General features: G+C 36.6%; 1 protein-coding gene across 1 annotated transcript in view; it reads right to left on the bottom strand.

The window, feature by feature from the left end:
• Nucleotides 1–5,427: 5,427 nt before the first annotated feature.
• Nucleotides 5,428–18,889, bottom strand: part of cps1 (carbamoyl-phosphate synthase 1, mitochondrial) — a 48,901-nt gene continuing 35,439 nt past the window's right edge. The window contains 9 exon segments of the mRNA XM_048194317.1: nucleotides 5,428–5,805; nucleotides 5,880–6,009; nucleotides 7,323–7,344; nucleotides 7,347–7,434; nucleotides 7,599–7,658; nucleotides 9,460–9,558; nucleotides 10,167–10,241; nucleotides 17,633–17,803; nucleotides 18,109–18,198. Of these exon segments, the coding sequence (XP_048050274.1) occupies nucleotides 5,677–5,805; nucleotides 5,880–6,009; nucleotides 7,323–7,344; nucleotides 7,347–7,434; nucleotides 7,599–7,658; nucleotides 9,460–9,558; nucleotides 10,167–10,241; nucleotides 17,633–17,803; nucleotides 18,109–18,198 (864 nt within the window). The 3' untranslated portion in view covers nucleotides 5,428–5,676.

Below are 18,889 nucleotides of genomic sequence, written 5' to 3'. Positions count from 1 at the left end.
CTTTGCTTTCCTATGCTCTTCTGCTTCATCTCTCCTATCTGCAAATATCTTAATTATTGTTCTTACTTCCTGAACATTTTGTCCTCAAAGTTGATGTGTAAGAAGCACGATAAATAGGCAAGCGTAAGGATTTGAGTGAGTTTGACAAGGGCCAAATTTTGATGGCTAGACGACTGGGTCAGAGCATCTCCAAAACTGTAGCACTTGTGGGGTGCTCCCGGTCTGCAGTGGTCAATATCTATATAAATTGGTCCAAGGAAGGAACAGTGGTGAACCAGTAACAGGGTCATGGGCGGCCAAGGCTCATTGATGCACGTGGGTAGCGAAGGCTGGCCTGTGTGGTCCGACCCAACAGACGAGCTACTGTAGCTCAAATTGCTCAAGAAGTTAATGCTGGTTCTGATAGAAAGGTGTCATAATACACAGTGCATCGCAGTTTGTTGCGTATGAGGCTGCATAGCTGCAGACCAGTCAGGGTGCCCATGCTGACCTCTGTCCACCGCCGAAAGCACCAACAGTGGGCACGTGAGCACCAGAACTGAACCACAGAGCAATGGAAGAAGTTGGCCTGGTCTGATGAGTCACATTTTCTTTTACATCACATGGATGGTGTGTGTGTGTATAAGAGAGAGAGAGAGAAAGAGAGAGAGAAATATGCAGTATATAAATATATCTAAATATAATAGGCTGTCAAGAAAAAGAAAAAATGGAAAGCCACAAAACGAAGTAATGAATGTGAAGTGACATGATTTCACAGATTAAATGGAAATATCACAGTTACGTGGCCCATGTATGATCCAAATTACCTAAACTGCAGTGTCCAAAGAATGTCAAATGGAGATGAAAAATGTATTCCTTGCCTCTGGCATATGCAGATGAATGGCAGTGCAATCTCCAACCTGAGGCAAAGTCTACATCTCCATGTGCAACTAGACCACATTTAATCACACACGCACACACATATAAGCCTATATAGAGCAAGTCTCTTAATCTCCGGCTTTTCACAGCAATATCTTGGGGCTGTATTGATAGCCATACTAATACATTTTACATGATGTCTTTCATTCTTTCTGAACCTAAAGAGACATAAAGGTAAGGGGGAATGCACTCTCTATCTCAATAAAGAGTTTTAGGTTACATGTACCACGGTACAGTGGGATCCGCATCAATCTAATATAATTCTAATCAATGTTACTCTGCATTTTATAATATAATATTCTGCTGACCCTCAGAGGGTTAGAACTGATTCCATTCCCTTAAAAGTACACCACTCTCCTGATGGCCTTGTGTAAGTTTCTTATACAGTAATCTCTACCCTATCAAATTTCAACATTTAATTTTCCTGGCTAAATTCAATCAAACGTTCAGCCTTGTGTGACTAGCTAATCATGACCCCTGGAAGCTTGGCATACAGCGTTCTAATCTCGGAGGTCCTCACCGAGAGGCAGCACTAAAACTCATTCATGTATAATTAAAAGTTCTCACAGCAAACGGAATATCAAGGCACGTCGGAATCCTCCGAGAGGTTTCGTACGGCGGGGAAAATATCACGCGCGCCTTAATGTCGTGGTAATTATGTTCGGCAGCTTTTCTCGCCTCTGTTATCCCTCTTTCGCTTTTCATTTTCAAGTGGTAATAATATGAAGAGGGTTAAGGATCCATTTTGACACTGTTGTCAGCAACGATGCACCAAGTGCCCCTCAGGGTCCACAAGTCACTGCTCCATACGCCCATTATGTGACAGTTTAGCTGCTGCACAACAGCCAGAAGCGGTATATTTATGTGGGCAAAAAAGCGTCTTATTTTTGTGACCTATAGGCCTAGCAGAAAAATAAGTAGGCCTAGGCTACACAGTATTTAGTGTAGTCTTGCGCAGCTGGATTATTCTATAGCATATTTTTAAAACTAATAAAGTAATAGCTTTGCCCTGAGTCTCTCAACGTGAGAGACGCTTATTAGCATACTATCCTCTCGTGGGCTCTTTTTATAGACAAATTCTGGCTAATTCAGGGAGTTTTTGTAGGATGTATTGAAATTGGATAGGCCCATTAGGTTCAGGCTGAGATAGTTTAAGTTCAACTTGTTTTTGAGGCTGTAGACTATCCCTCACGGGCTCTAACGACAACCCCGTCCTTAGTCTTAATGGATGTAGACAGGTCTCTGAAAAAAGGATGCTATCGGTGCAGTCCTGCCATCTCTAAAGAACTTAATCAAAGCCCCTGACTAAAACAAATTAACCTCCATTTGCTTAAAGAACACAGCAAGACCCCTTCAAACTCTTTACAAGGTAAACAGAGCGCTTTGCACTTTAGTCGAATTTGGATCGTTTGATTCTTTGGAGAATTAACTTAAGTTGGTGTGTGGCTGCTCTGTTCTCTAACCCAGAGCACATTAGAAAAAAGCCTGAGGCAGTTCTGGAGCCAGTCTAAACCTGCACTAATGACTGAACAGGAAATGCACTGCCTGTTCCCTTACTGTTCTGATCATTCATTACACAAGTCAATCATACAGACAGTTTCATACGCAAAATGAAGGTAACACTTTACAATAAGCTTCAATTTGTTAACTTTGAACGCATTCATTGATGCAACCACCTGAACACAAAAGAAGACATTTTGAAAAATGTGGAAAAACGTCGAACTATGTTTTTAATTTAAAATATATACTATTGTTCATTGTTGATTCATAGTGCATTGTTCAATTTTCTACTAATGTTAATTTATACAATTTGAAACATTAAAACCAAGAATTAACCAATTAAACATTAAAACTACAAGAATTAATCAATATTGATAAATGCTGTAAATGTATTGTTTAAGGTTATATTATATATCATATTGCATTAACTAATGTTAAATTATACAAAGTTATTGAAAATTGTTATTGTAATGTACAAGTAGGAAAACAACCACTAGTTGATTATTATAAGTAATAAGCCTAATATCAGGATGTTGTTGCCAAACAACTTATGCATATAAAATTTAATTGATTTATTTGGCATACAGCTGCTTCAACTGAATGGATTTCAGCACTGAGAAGCAGTTTTATAATGAAAATGATATTTTGCAGAATTGGAACAGCCATCATTCTCATGATCCTACAAATCCACTGATTTAATTTGAATACTTTCTTCTTCATTTAACACATTTTACCATTTTTAAATACATCCCATGCTACAATTCTGCAAAATTTCCCTCAAAATCAGTACAGAAAAAAATTTAATAATCAAAAACAACAAAATAGAGATTCTGCCTGAGCCTGATAATGGACAAACAGAAATAAAACCTGTTTGCACTGCTGCATGTTTAGACTGCACACAACATGCATTAGGCTGTTTGTTTCATCAATATATCCCACAACACGATAAAATAATTCCAGCTTTCCATCCATTTGTGCAGATGTACAGCACAGTGCTAGTTTGATCCAACAGCTGCAAAATAGCATCAGGGTCAAAATGGGCATATTCAGCATAATGCCTTAACATGCCCTGCTGTAAATGAATGGCCATTAGCCAATATGAAATGGCTTAAATATGAACTCTATTGCTGCCACATGGGTGCCCCCTCATCTGGCTGGCATAAGGTGCCATCTGCCTGCTGGTGTTTCAAATGCCTGTGTGCCAGATCCGTGAGTCCCGCTGAACTAATGAACTGAAAGATTCAATCTGTAACGGCTTAAATTGAGACTCTTGAACTATAGGAATGTGCATTTAAGTGAATGAATAGCTCACCCAACAAATAAAAATGTATATTTACTCAACAAGTCGATATAAACTGTTTCTTTTTGTGTGTGTGAAATCTTCACAATTTTCATTTTGAGAGGAACTCTGTTTGTGTGATGTGTGCTAATAATCTAAAAAATATATATATTACTCTGGTCAAAAATTTTTCCACACTTTTCTGCTGTTTTTCCCCAAACTCTACATTTCTGTTTGGGTTCTCCCTTTCTGCAATCTCTCTTTGTTATGAACTGTGACATGTATCGTACTTTGCTCCCACACAATCGCAGATGTGTTGGGTTTTAATTGTGGCATCAATATCTAGACCACAAGATAATGTGCAACACTCTAGTGGGCTGTTTGGTCATAATATTAGCTTTTTCCAATTAGCACCGAGTTGAAGTTATGTTTAAGTGATAAACATAATGCGTGTGCGCAGAGTAATGGCCAAATGCTTGATATTCCTATTACTGACAGACTAATAAAGCTGAATGAGGATCTACCAAGAAGCTTTAAAATGTTTCACTCATGAATGACATCAGTTTGAAGCTAGAGCAAATGAATAAATAACATTCCATTGATTAATAAGCCGCTATAAACGTATTACCTATAAATCCATTCATTTATCATACGGACCCAGTATCTTCTGTTTGTGATTTAGATGAAACACTTCAAATTAAAGCACAAAATAAAAGGCTATGAAATGGTGCATGAATATTTTGGGTCTTTTATTGGATACTTCATCTCACTAAACATGTTAATTATAGATGACCTGTTCTTGAAGATCTGCTCTAGCGTAAAATAACTTTCTGCGATGTTTGTTAATATTTACTGAGGAAAGAAGTCTAGATGTTTCCTCCACTCTCACTCTGGTAAGACAGGCACAAACATGGACACATTCAGAGAAATCATTTTCTTTTTGTGTAATCACACGCATATCTGCTATTGTGTGCTGAGAGCAGCAGTTTCTCGCTCTTTGGTACATTGAACAGACAGTGCTGACTGTTAAGAACAGCTTCGAGTTGGTCTCAACCCACTCACGTGCCACATTCAGCACACTAGATTTTTTGGATATAAGCAGTATGGTTATGGTTAGGGATAGCTAGCTTGTCTTGGTCTGTTAGTTTTTACCTTAAAGGAAGGTAGACAGTTTCAAGAGAAGAGGACAAACACTGATAAATACTTGTAATTGTGCCAATAACTGTAGCAGGGCTCAACAATAAGGATCGATCAGTGATGTTTTCCAGCAAAAGTGTGTTGGTATGAATTTATTTATTTATTATTAAATTATTTATTATTTATTTAAATATACTGAAACATATACTTATTTATAGCAGGCAGCATTACTTCAGTCTTCAGTGTCAAAAAAAGCCACAAAAATATTTTCAACATTAATAATAAGAAGAAATGTTTAAGGACCAAATCAGCATATTAGAATGATTTCTGAAGGATCATGTGACACTGAACACTGGAAGCTGAAAATAATTCAGCTTTGCCATCAAAGGAATAAATTACATCTTAAAATAAATATTACTAAAACACAATATTACTGTTTTCACTGCATCTTTCACATACATTAAAAACCAGTAGACCGAAAATAAAATAAAATAAAATAAAATAAAATAAAATAAAATAATAAAATAAAATAAAATAAAATAAAATAAAATAAAAATAAAAATAAATAAAAAATAAAATAAAATAAAATAAAATACAATACAATACAATACAATACAATACAATACAATACAATACAATAAAATAAAATAAAAAATAATTATAGAAATATATAAAAAAAGAAGTGTGGCCAGTGTTCTGACTGGGCCAGCAAAAAAAAGCTTACTGTTGAGCCCTGTCTAGTTAGATTCATGTTTGTTAAAATACTTGTAACTGTTCGACTGGCCCCCCGGTGGATGGACAACACCTCCTCAACTAACTTTTTGAGTTTTGAGTTTCCTGTTTTAGAGGTTACAAGTTAACCATGCTGCAGAGCTCTCCGACAGTCTGGGTTCACGTTGGCGGTAGTGGAACAGGCTGGTGGCGTCCAAGTCACTGGAATACCTAATGGCTTCTGCAAACAGCTTTACTACCTGTAGAAAAGGGAAACAGGTATATAATACTAGAACCAAAATGATTTGTGATACATTTAAAGGACAAGGCTGACCTGGAAGTTTGTAATAAGAGGTACTCCGTAATCCACCGCCATTCTCCGGATCTGGAAGTTGTCCTTGAGAAACTTGGTGTTGTTATTCGGTAAGTTGACCACTAGGTCAATGTGTCCTTCACTGATAAGTCTATTCAGAGCATAATGCAAAGAGTGATACATTATAAACCTTTTACGTTCAAAAGGTATACTTGAGGTCCCCATGAGATAACCGGTTCAATGTAAATTTAACCAGTTTTTATAACGCTACTGATATAACTAGATTCTCTTGTAAGTATGCATGATAAATTAAGCATTTTTCAAAAGTGCTATTCACTATTTAGGGTATATGCCTTTTTACAAGTATCAAAAATGTTAATTAAATATTCAAACCAGACACCAAGCCTTAAATTGTGAACCCAAGTCTCATATAATATTTGAAGCTGCGTTAAAAGCTCCCTCTGATTAGTTATAAATGTGATTAGCTAAATCTGTGATCTGACTTTAGTAAACATCTCTAACGAAACCAAAATGGTAGAAGCCTTTTACTGCAACCCTTGAGGGCAGACGGCAGACATACTTGAAGTATCTGAATATGCAGTGTCTGAGGGTGTTTTGCTACGACAGCCATGCACCAGAGCAGAATGCTAACATAAGTGAAACAAAGATGCCTGCGGGCCTAAAAAGTGACTGGATCTTCTGTTGACAGTCTTGGCTTCTTGGGTCTCACAACAGCAGATCAGTTACTGTCACAGCTAAGTGCTTCTGCCAAACAAAGCCAACAATCATTTTCATTATTATGAAAAGTAGTAAAGCTACTAACCTAAACCTGTTTTTCAGCAGCATGACTGACTGTTTTCTAATATAACTGAATTAATTATATTAATTATATTATATTATAATGTTGACTTTTATTTCAAATTAAGTGTTCTTTTAAAATTTTCCATTAATCAAAGAATCCTGAAAAAATGGATCACTGTTTCCACAAATATATTTTTATAGTTATTTTTTACTATTGTTCTATTGTTTCAACATTGATAATAATAAGAAATGTTTCTTGAGAAAATTAGCATATTAGAATGATTTTTGAAGGATCATGTGACACTGAAGACTGGAGTAATGATGCTGAAAATTCAGCTTTGCAGCACATGAATAAATTACATTTTAAAATAGTTATTTTAAATAGTTTTCACAGTATTTTTGATCAAATAAATGCAGCCATAGTGAGCATGAATGACTACTTACTTTTGAACAGTACATGTGTTAGCCATTAAAGTAACATATTTTCTGTCCTTAAAGGAGCTTTAAATGTGAAAAAATATATGACATTGAATCGCAATAAATAATAATAATATTTTATTTATATAGGAGTATTAATACATTTTTTAATATATTTTATTCAAATATTTAATATATTTATAGTGCTAATAAAAATACAGTGAAAAAAAAGTCAAAAGTACACACCTGCTGATGCTTGGTAAGGTGTGTTATTGGTTTCATGTCTCGGCCAAGCAACGGGGATTGTCGGAACATCATTAGCATTAAGCCAAGTTGACGTACCCTCTGTGGCGTAGAGCTAAAAACACGACAATAGAAGCAGGTTTGTTCTTTATCCATGTGAGATGTAATTCAGCTAAGAAAAAGACTACTAAAGCATGTCAACGGCTATTTTATTGGTTCACGGCAGTAAGACCAACTGTACATCGAACCCAACAAAGAAAGTGGATGGAAATTTCTCACCTTGAAGCCCTCCTCATGAAGCTGATGAGCAGTGGAAAGGAAGTTAGGCCTGAAAGAATGCTAGAGACAAAAAAAACTAAAATTAAATAAATAAATAAATAAATAAGAAAGCATTAAGAAAAAGATAGCTGGACAGAAAAAAAAAGATCAAAGCCAAAAGGTCAGGCAGTCTGTGTGGATGGACACAGAGCAGGAGACTATTTCTAGAAGAAAAGTCTTCCTCTAAGCACTTCCAGATCAATAGCACAGCTCTATGTTCACGGAGACTTAACCACGGGCTGGTAATCAGGCTTTAAAAAGCACGTCAGATCTGCAGTCCCCAGGTACGGCCATCAGGCAGGTTGCGTCTACAGAATCCGGAGGTTTGTTTCGAATGGGAATTTCACGCTCTCATTCATACCCGAGACTCCATTAGAACACAATGCTGTCTGAGCATCGTCAATGACCCTGACAAGATATTTGATTTCCACGCTGAGAGTGGGCATGAATCGTAAACATCTGAGAGAGCACAGGAGGAAATGAAAGAGGGCATGCCGATGATGATATTACATCAAAACATAAAACAAAGCCTCTGAATTCCAGTGTCATAGTCGAGGCTTATAATGATGTGTGAGCATCACACAGTTACACCCACGGAAAAAGAACCACAAAACATTTTGCCTATAGAAAACCACTTGAGGAATCAGATCATAACTATTAAGTGCTTTGTGTTTAAAGCATTTAGGAATTTCTCTATAAAGCCTGTTTAATACATCTTGTGCCTGCAGAACGAGGTTGTGTCGCACTAGCCGAATTTGGCAAGATATTTCACTCTGATTCTCGGTCACGTGCAACTTGCTGAAATTAAAATAGGAGTACTGCAAGAACATAAAACACTGTAACAGGGTGATTCAAGATGCATTTCATGTGAATATACGTGACTGCAGAGAATATATGTGATTGTGTATTTGCCCACTCAGGACTGTTAAATGTGCAGCTTCAGGGAGATTTACATGCAATACGTTCAAACTATTCTGTAGCCGCTTTCTTATTTTAGTAGTCATTTATGGATAATCAATGTTTGTGATATGTGGGTTCACATTTGAAAAAGTCTGGATCAGATCCGAGCAGAACTTATGTGAATATACACATAATACACTTTCAGGCTGACTGTGTTTATTTAGGCCTGTCATGATGACTGATTAATCATCTGATCATGGTTATTTGATCTAATCGTAATTATCTGCTATTTATTTGAGACAATAATTGTGCAGTTTAAATTTCAATCACATTTTGCCATCCAAAATTTAAGGGCTTGAAGAAATGCCATCAAATGCACAATATAATGTCTCCTTTTCCGTTGTGTTATGGAGAAGCAGGGGAGTCATAATCTAGCAGGGTTTAAAGATTAAATATTATTATAGTACTAAAGTATAGTTCAATTGGAAAGTACTTAAAAACAGTGAAAGATCTTCCTCTATAGGAAATGAAGGCTTGTGGGTTTAATCAGACTGCATTGTTATGTTATGTTATATTATATTATATTATATTATATTATATTATATTATATTATATTATATTATATTATATTATATTATATTATATTATGTTGTTGTTGTTGTTGTATTTTTATAGCTTGACAAACCTAGTCCCCATTCACTTCCATTGTATAGAAGAGCCAGGAATTGTTTTCCTACTTGAAAACTTCATATTATGGCTTTTATCATTTTATGAGTAAATAACAACCTGCAAATAACAAACTGCTCTGATCAAAACAAGCCATAAATGTTGATGTACTATTGTCTAAATCTGATAGGATGTAATTCAGACAGTCTTTTGAGATTCATCCCTTAAGGAAAGAAAAAAAATGTTTTTCCTTTACTTGTATCCCAATGAGAATCCCCTTCTGAGGAAGCTTGAATCCTGTAGAGAGCATGGCCTTCAGGAAGGCAGAATAGATGTTTGGTCCAAAGCAAGCCACCTGCAGAGAGCAAAAGAAAATGCTGAAAAACAAGAGCAAAAAAGAAATATCTTGATCTTTAAGATGATGAGCAAATCTGCAAATTTTCATTGCAGCATACGGAAACTCCTGGATAAATTATTCATTTATCTCCATCAGTACAATATTCAAAGCCAAAGTGAGATAAATCAAACATATTAAAGATGTTGCTAAATGAAGGTAGACTGGTGTGATATTAAAATTATGAAAAAGAAAAAGAAAAAACCCGGACAGAATGGGGCCATCATAAAATCTGGGGTGGAGATATTATACTTCCTGTTCTAAAGCTGAAAATCAGTGCTGCGCGATAAAAACGCTCCTCCTGCTTCATTGTCCTCCAGGCTGGTTTCTATGGTTTTCCCGTTGCCAGGGAGAGCAGGTAGAGCTGAATTTGAAGGCAGGACAGAAAAACTATATGTAGATGTTCACGAGCGCGTCCGAACTAATAGGGCTACAAGTGGACAGTATGTAAATGTTTATCCCTGATGGAGGGGCTGTTTCCCAGATAACTGATGAAAACATGAGCTGGAGCCTCTTCAGATTCTCTGACAGATGTAACAGTAATCAATGTGTCTAAAGCAGCTCCATACCTCTCCAGTGGAGGCCATCTCACAACGAAGAACGGGGTCAGCTTCTCTCAACCGAGGCCAGGAAAACATGGGAGCCTAGCAAAAAGTATAAAAATATTCAATTTCAAGTAGTCTTTCAAAACAATTTTTCTTTTTTTTTGGCTAATGCATCAATAGTACTGTACTGCTGAAGCATCAATAGTACTTTAATATAACTCACAGATAATATAAAACAGGATAAACTCCACATTGCATTAACAAGACCGGACAATGACCACTGAAAACACAGGAACATATATACAAATATATAAACAGAATGACAAATCATATTAGTTACCATGATGACAAACGAGTAGCGGGAACTGAACAAAGGAAAACAGGAACCAATGAATACTAACTAAAATCCATGAAAGTGAAACTAACATGACAAAGACAGACTATGTGTGACAACAGTACCGTTCAAAATATTCAAAATGTTTTTGAAAGATGTCTTTAATGCACACCAAGGCTGCATTTATTCAATCAAAAATACAGTAAAAACTGTAATTTACTGAAATATTACAATTTTCTATTTGAATGTTTTAAAATGTAATTTATTCCTGTGATGGCAAAGCTGAATTAACTTCAGTCTTAAGTGTCATATGATCCTTCAGGAAATCATTCTAATATGCTGATGTGCTGCTCAAGAAACATTTCGTATTATTATCAATACTAAAAACAGTTGTGCTGAAGAATAGCACTTGTTTGAAAAGGAGTCTCTCGTAACATTATAAATGTCTTTACTGTAACTTCTGATCTATTTAATACATTATATATATATATATATATATATATATATATATATATATATATATATATATATATATATATATATATATGAGAGAGAGAGATAATTATATAGAATTATATATATATATATATAAAAATAATTATTTTGGCAAATAAATTGTACAATTTGCTGTATTTTACAATTATGTATTTTGTATTTTACACAATTGTTACTCAAAATTCACTAAAAACATTGAAAACTGTTGGCATATATTGTGTTGGTCTGTTTATATTTTATATTTCTCTATTACATTTAAGCACCTAGCATATAGACCTGCAAGAGAAACAATTGCAATTTGGGAGACGTAGAGTAGGCATCCATTTATTTAGAAAAGCTATCTGATACAAATGCTGTTTACTTCCTGACACGTATCTGTGAAACATTTATTGCTCAGTGTTTATCACGAATCCTGGGAACAAGAAAACGAGAAAATGTATACAAGCCTAATGAAAGTCTAATGTATCCATTTTTAACATAGGGTTAATGGTTTCAAGAGCATTTGACATGTTAGGGCGATTCTCACCAATCAAATGAGATTATAAGAGAACTTCTCGACTGAGAGTGTATTAGAAAACAGGAAACCTGCTACACCACTGCCACCCACAGGCCAAAACATAAGCATACCTGAATCATTCACACAGGCGACATTCAAAAAACATCTGAAGAAGAGACATAACAAACTCAAAGGACACAATGAAAAGACTTCAACAGAAAGGATAACTTGAGCAGAACACATCTAAAGGAAAATAAGGATGCTTGGTAAGTTTCAATTTTGGGTGATACTGAGAGTCAGCTTATCCACGTTATTTTGCAATGCGGATGCAAGCTATTTTCTGTGACTGTGCGAGACTTCCGATTCATTAACCGCTATAGGTAAACAACTAGAAAAATAACAAGTGCAGTACACAGTAAAACTGTTTGTTTGTAATTAAGACAATACATTAAAATAATGCGGTAAAAAAAAACTGTTTGCAATTATTAATTGCACAGCTAAAAATAACTGGAAGTGAAGAGAACATGATGAGACTGCTAAATCTGAATGTTTTGGACTAGACCAACAGGGGAGCAGGTTTGACTTCTATTCAAGCAGTTTTCAAGTGACGGGGTGAGCTGATTGCCTGTGAGAAGTGACATCCTTATCTCTCCAATTAAAGGCAGACAGCTCCCATTACCTGCACAGGGGACACGGGACAGATTAACACGCCACCTCGGCCTGCACTGCAGCGTGCCACCAGGGGGAACTCCTCCTTTAAGCCATCTAATCAGCCCTGGATAAGCCAGCCTCACTTATGCATGTAAATGCAAGAGGAAGCCACACCGGCGCAAATAAACAAGCAGCTTTGATTCATTCTGTTACTGATGCAGTGTTGGCTTTTAATGTGGCAGGAATCCCAGTGGAACCTCGGCCAGGCTGAACTGTGGAGGTGAAGGACACTACTAGTTCTACTACTACTACTACTCCAAACCGGGCACCGTTTCAGAGACAGTTCATCGTGATAGCAGATATATTATTTACCACTAAACTCCCAGAGGATTCACTCTACCCTGTGAGGAGAATCTCAGAACATCTTGGGTGAAGTAGCAAAGAGTGGTCTTTCCTATTACCAAGTTATAGAGCTTCCTTTAAAGGCCGGTGGCTGGCATGGGAACCAGGCCTTCCTGGTCCCAACGGGTCACTGCATACATAAGCCAACCTCCTGTGCAGGTAATGGGATGAAAATATTGTACACTGACAATTGTATCACATAATGCTGGCAGAACGCTGAGGAAAAGTCAGTGAGCAAATTTGTATTGGATCTTTTGAGTGATACAGTATCAGAATCATCTTGGTGGACGTATTTCTCAAAAAACATAATTAATATGAAGAGCAGAGATTCTCAAACAAGAATAAGGAGCACTTTCAGAAAACACAAAGATGAAATGTCCATGCACTTTGAAAATCTCTTCCAGTACATGCTGACCTTTTTCCAACAGCTATCTGTGAAGCTGGGGAAAGTGGTAAAGACTTCACATTGGGGACTTGTTAGGCAGGGAGTGCACAATTTCTGAGATGCTACCCAGCTTCACAAAAGCAAGCAAACATGAAACATGACAATGTACCAATGTGCACTCGGTCATATTAATTCATATTATTAGTGTCATCCTGTACCCGACCACTCACACAGAATTTAACTAATTCAATTCATTTAAAGGATTAGTTCACTTTCAAATGAAAATTAGCCCAAGCTTTACTCACCTTCAAGCCAGCCTAAGTGTATATGACTTTCTTCTTTCTGATGAACACAATCGGAGAAATATCCTGACGCATCCGAGCTTTATAATGGCAGTAAGCATTACCAAACGAGTATGAGCTGAAGAAAGTGTCTCCATCCTCATCCATCCATCATAATGTAACAGTTCAGCCCATGCACAGTTCATCCCACCAGCAGAGGGAGCCGTCACCTGAGTTTTAGTGGTTCTTCCTGTTTGTATTCTCACTTCCTGTTTGTAGCCTTATAAGCCATGTGCTTCTCTGAACACCTTGCGAAGTATTGCTTGTTAATTCTGCCTTACCAAGCGTTTACTCTTATCTTTGCCTGTTACTTGTGTCTTGGCCCTTTAGCCTGTATTTGGATTTACCCTTTTGTCTACTGTTTTGGATTTAGCCTGTTGCCTGCCTGCCTTGCTGTGTTTTTGAACCTTGCCTGGACATTGATTACGTCTTTGAACCTTGCCTGGACATTGATTACGTCTGATTACATATGCCTGTCGTCTTGTATTGTTCATACTTAGTTTGTCTTTGACAATAAACAACCTCCGCACCATGGATTCTACTCCGCCTCCAGCTATGGGTTCATTACACAAACATACTCCACATGACTCCAGGGGGTTAATAAAGGCCTTCTGAAGCGAAACAATGCGTTAGTGTACAAAAAAACCTATCCATAAGTTATGAAGTAAAATATCTAGCTTTTGCCAGACCTTCTTCCATATTCAAGTTACGAAGAAAGTGTAAACTGGCGTTTTACTTCATAACTTGTTAAATATGGATTTTTATTTTTACAAAAAGGCATCTCTTTGCATCAGAAGGCCTTTATTAATCCCTGTGTGGAGTATGTTTATGATGGATGGATGTGGATGGAGACACTTTCTTCAGCTCATACTCGTTTGGTAATGCTTACTCCCATTGTAAAGCTTGGATGCGTCAGGATATTTATTAATATTTCTCCGACTGTTTTCATCAGAAAAAAAGAAAGTAATATACACCTAGGATGGTTTGCGAGTGAGTGAACTAATCCTTTAAGATCCTTTTATCTTTATCACACATTTTTTATTTTCTTAGGTGCCACAAATCTATTAATTCTCAATAATGTCAAACAAGAAAGAGAGAGAAAATATAATAAATATGCATAAACTACTGTTGAAAAGTTTGAAGTTGTTATGATTTTTAAATGTTTTTTAAGGAAGTCTCTTACGCTCACCAAGCCTGCATTTAGTTGATCAAAAACACAGTAAAACATGATATTATGAAATATAAGTACAATTTGAAATAACTGTTTTAAAAGTATTTTTCAAAAATGTAATTTATTCCTGTGATACTAAACCTGAAATTTTGATAAAGCTCCAGTCTTTAGTGTCACATGATCCTTCAGAAATCATTGCTGATTTTGTGCTAAAGAAACATTTCTTAATATTAAAAAGTTTGTGCTGCTTAATATTTTGTGGAAACCATGATAATCTTTTTCCAGATTCCTTAATGAATAGGAAAAAAACAGCTTTTATTTGAAAAAGAAGTCATTTGTAACATTATACACGTCTTTACTTTGATTTTAATTCATCCTTGCTGAAGTATTACTTTCTTTCATAAAATACTGGCTAAAATGTTTGAATGGTAGCATTACAGGTGCTGGTCATATAATTAGAATATCATCAAAAAGTTGGTTTATTTCACTAATTCCATTCAAAAAGTGAAACTTGTATATTATATTCATTCATTACACACAGACTGATATATTTAAAATGTTTATTTCTTTTAATTTTGATGATTATAACTGACAACTAAGGAAAATCCCAAATTCAGTATCTCAGAAAATTAGAATATTGTGGAAAGGTTCAATATTGAAGACACCTGGTGCCACACTCTAATCAGCTAATTAACTCAAAACACCTGCAAAGGCCTTTAAATGGTCTCTCAGTCTAGTTCTGTAGGCTACACAATCATGGGGAAGACTGCTGACTTGACAGTTGTCCAAAAGACGACCACTGACACCTTGGACAAGGAGGGCAAGACACAAAAGGTCATTGCAAAAGAGGCTGGCTGTTCACAGAGCTCTGTGTCCAAGCACATTAATAGAGAGGCGAAGGGAAGGAAAAGATGTGGTAGAAAAAAGCGTACAAGCAATAGGGATAACCGCACCCTGGAGAGGATTGTGAAACAAAACACATTCAAAAATGTGGGGGAGATTCACAAAGAGTGGACTGCAGCTGGAGTCAGTGCTTCAAGAACCACTACGCACAGACGTATGCAAGACATGGGTTTCAGCTGTCGCATTCCTTGTGTCAAGCCACTCTTGAACAACAGACAGCGTCAGAAGCGTCTAAAGACAAAAAGGACTGGACTGCTGCTGAGTGGTCCAAAGTTATGTTCTCTGATGAAAGTAAATTTTGCATTTCCTTTGGAAATCAGGGTCCCAGAGTCTGGAGGAAGAGAGGAGAGGCACACAATCCACGTTACTTGAGGTCCAGTGTAAAGTTTCCACAGTCAGTGATGGTTTGGGGTGCCATGTCATCTGCTGGTGTTGGTCCACTGTGTTTTCTGAGGTCCAAGATCAATGTAGCCGTATACCAGGAAGTTTTAGAGCACTTCATGCTTCCTGCTGCTGACCAACTTTATGGAGATGCAGATTTCATTTTCCAACAGGACTTGGCACCTGCACACAGTGCCAAAGCTACCAGTACCTGGTTTAAGGACCATGGTATCCCTGTTCTTAATTGGCCAGCAAACTCGCCTGACTTTAACCCCATAGAAAATATATGGGGTATTGTGAAGAGGAAGATGCGATATGCCAGACCCAACAATGCAGAAGAGCTGAAGGCCACTATCAGAGCAACCTGGGCTCTCATAACACCTGAGCAGTGCCACAGACTGATCGACTCCATGCCACGCCGCATTGCTGCAGTAAATCAGGCAAAAGGAGCCCCAACTAAGTATTGAGTGCTGTACATGCTCATACTTTTCATGTTCATACTTTTCAGTTGGCCAAGATTTCAAAAAATCCTTTCTTTGTATTGGTCTTAAGTAATATTCTAATTTTCTGAGATACTGAATTTGGGATTTTCCTTAGTTGTCAGTTATAATCATCAAAATGAAAAGAAATAAACATTTGAAATATATCAGTCTGTGTGTAATGAATTAATATAATATACAAGTTTCACTTTTTGAATGGAATTAGTGAAATAAATCAACTTTTTGATGATATTCTAATTATATGACCAGCACCTGTATATATATATATAGCTGTCTAGGGGAACAACTAAGTTATAAGCAAAATCTCCACCAAGACATTTCTTTTCTATTGGAAACTGAAGAAAAAGATCACGAGAGATGCATTTGAAAGAGAGAGAGAGAATGAATCTTTCATCTTGCGAGAGAGTGTAAATCCCCTATACGTCTCTCCCTAATGAAAACATCCAGTTAGCTGTTTAAAATTCCTCTCAGCACTAAATGAGGTATTTAAAACTTTGAGATTGGCAGGAGACAGGGATTATTCCCTTGTGATTGGCTCCTCTTTGCGGCTACTGCACTGAAACTCCTTGATCATTTCACAGGAAATGACTTTAGGAGAATAGAGACACCATTCAGACGGTCTCCTGAACCTGTGACACAAACCAGCACTAACACTCTAGTAATTTAATTGTACAATCAATCACTTTTAAAACTCACTCTTAACTGGCTTGCTCAGTAAGTAGGAACATGAGAAGACAAATGAAATATCTAAACAGCAGTAAAAATTATCTATGGTAGTAGTTTGCACTGAAGGGTCATGTGACACTGAAGACTGGAGTAATGGCTGCTGAAAATTCAGCTTTGCCATCACAGGAAAAAATATTTGGTCCCACTTTATATTAAGTGGCCTGAACTACTATGTACTTACTATTTTATTACATTAAATTAATCATTTGATACAATGCACTTATTGTGAACATGTTTTTACATTGTACTTATATTTTAAAAACACCTGCATGTAATTAGATCTTTCATTAATTTCTGTAATTGCATTTATAATTACACTGTTGACCAATCCCTTACACCTCACCCCTACCCATAAACCTACCCATACCACCAAAGCTTTCCCTAACCTTACCCGTATCCCACCTCAGTAGCAGCAAAAGTGTTTTGCAATTCAATATGAACCCAATAAGTACATTGTACTTATTTTTGGATGCAAGTACATAGTAGTTAATGCCACCTAATATAAAGTGGGACCCATTTTTTTTTTTTCTTCAATACAGTGAATTGATAAAAATTACACATTTTGGGGGGAAAGAGACAAAAATAATGTGATGACGACTAAAACTGAACCTGCTTCTCCCACATGAACACAAAAGCTCAATGTGTCATGTGCTCAAGCAAGCATGTGCAAAAACTGCTAGATCACAGCTTACTTCCCTTACACACCTTAATGCCAACATAGTCGACTGGAATGATTGGGTTTTCTAGGGAGGGCAGATGAGACTCGTCCACTGGCTCACCCACCATGACCCTGGTGGCCACATCAATGAAGTCCACACCAATAGTTTTAGAGACGAAAGGGAAGGATCGAGAGGCGCGCAGGTTACACTCTATCACCTGAGACAGAAACACATGGTCCTGAGTAACCAGCAGCCATATTCTACAAATTACAAATATAAAGCTGAATGCAAACTCAAAAGCTTAGCATGATTTATTTTTTCCTCGCTATGACCTAATGTTTTTCAATGAAAAGCATAATTTACAGAGTAAATAAAGAAGAAAAAACTGGCAAATAGTTAATTCTGGATCAAAAATGTTTCTGAATATTGTCGGTCCACTGGCCATGAAAAATTAATGTTTAAATTCCTATATTTTGAAGTCATAGACACATTTTCATGAAGAACTGAGAACCAATAACTTACCATTACATCATTGCCTTTCACCAAAAATTGAGTGTTAAATGGCCCTGATATCTCAAACGCCTTTGCAATTTTCTGTGTAGCAGTCTTCACCTAAAATAAGGAATATATATATTATAAATATATAAATAAAAAAGTACAAGTAATAATTCACTTTAAACTCTTTGCATATGCTCAGGCGGAAAACATCAGTCACAGTCTGAGTTATACATGTCCTGTCAAAGATACACCAATCAAATGTATAAACATTTTAGGACAGAAAGTTTAATATCAACTCTGATAATCCGAGGCAGCTGAAAAGAGAAGACTCTGACTGACTGCTGGCCCTCTGAGAGACATTAACTTTGCTGGGAATAAACACCCTTTGTCAGATGTGTTTTAAGTTGTGGATTTCACAAACACACTAACTATTTTTGACAGTCGGCTTTGATTCAGCTTGAAGGAGAATGAAAAGTCACATCTGTGTCTCATGAAAAACACAATAAAGACACGCCATTCTGGAGGGAAAGAAACTTTAGATGAAAAATGACACCAGCATGTTCTTAGAGCAATGGCAAGTTATAAGTAGCCAGGTTTGATTTTTCCTGTTCAGACTGCAGTGGTTTTTGCCAGCACACATTGATTGTCATAGTAACAATGCAAATTTTAGCAGTGATGGTTTCAGCATTGTTTTTCATGAAGACCGTATCCAAATTGCCACATAGAAAAATGGGAAAGACTGGCAGATACAATGTTTCAAAGAAACCACCAGGGGCCGTATTCACAAAACATTTTACCTCACCAC

This window comes from Megalobrama amblycephala, linkage group LG6, assembly GCF_018812025.1.
Source record: "Megalobrama amblycephala isolate DHTTF-2021 linkage group LG6, ASM1881202v1, whole genome shotgun sequence".
Lineage (NCBI taxonomy): Eukaryota > Metazoa > Chordata > Actinopteri > Cypriniformes > Xenocyprididae > Megalobrama > Megalobrama amblycephala.
This window is presented reverse-complemented; position numbering and strand designations above follow the sequence as displayed.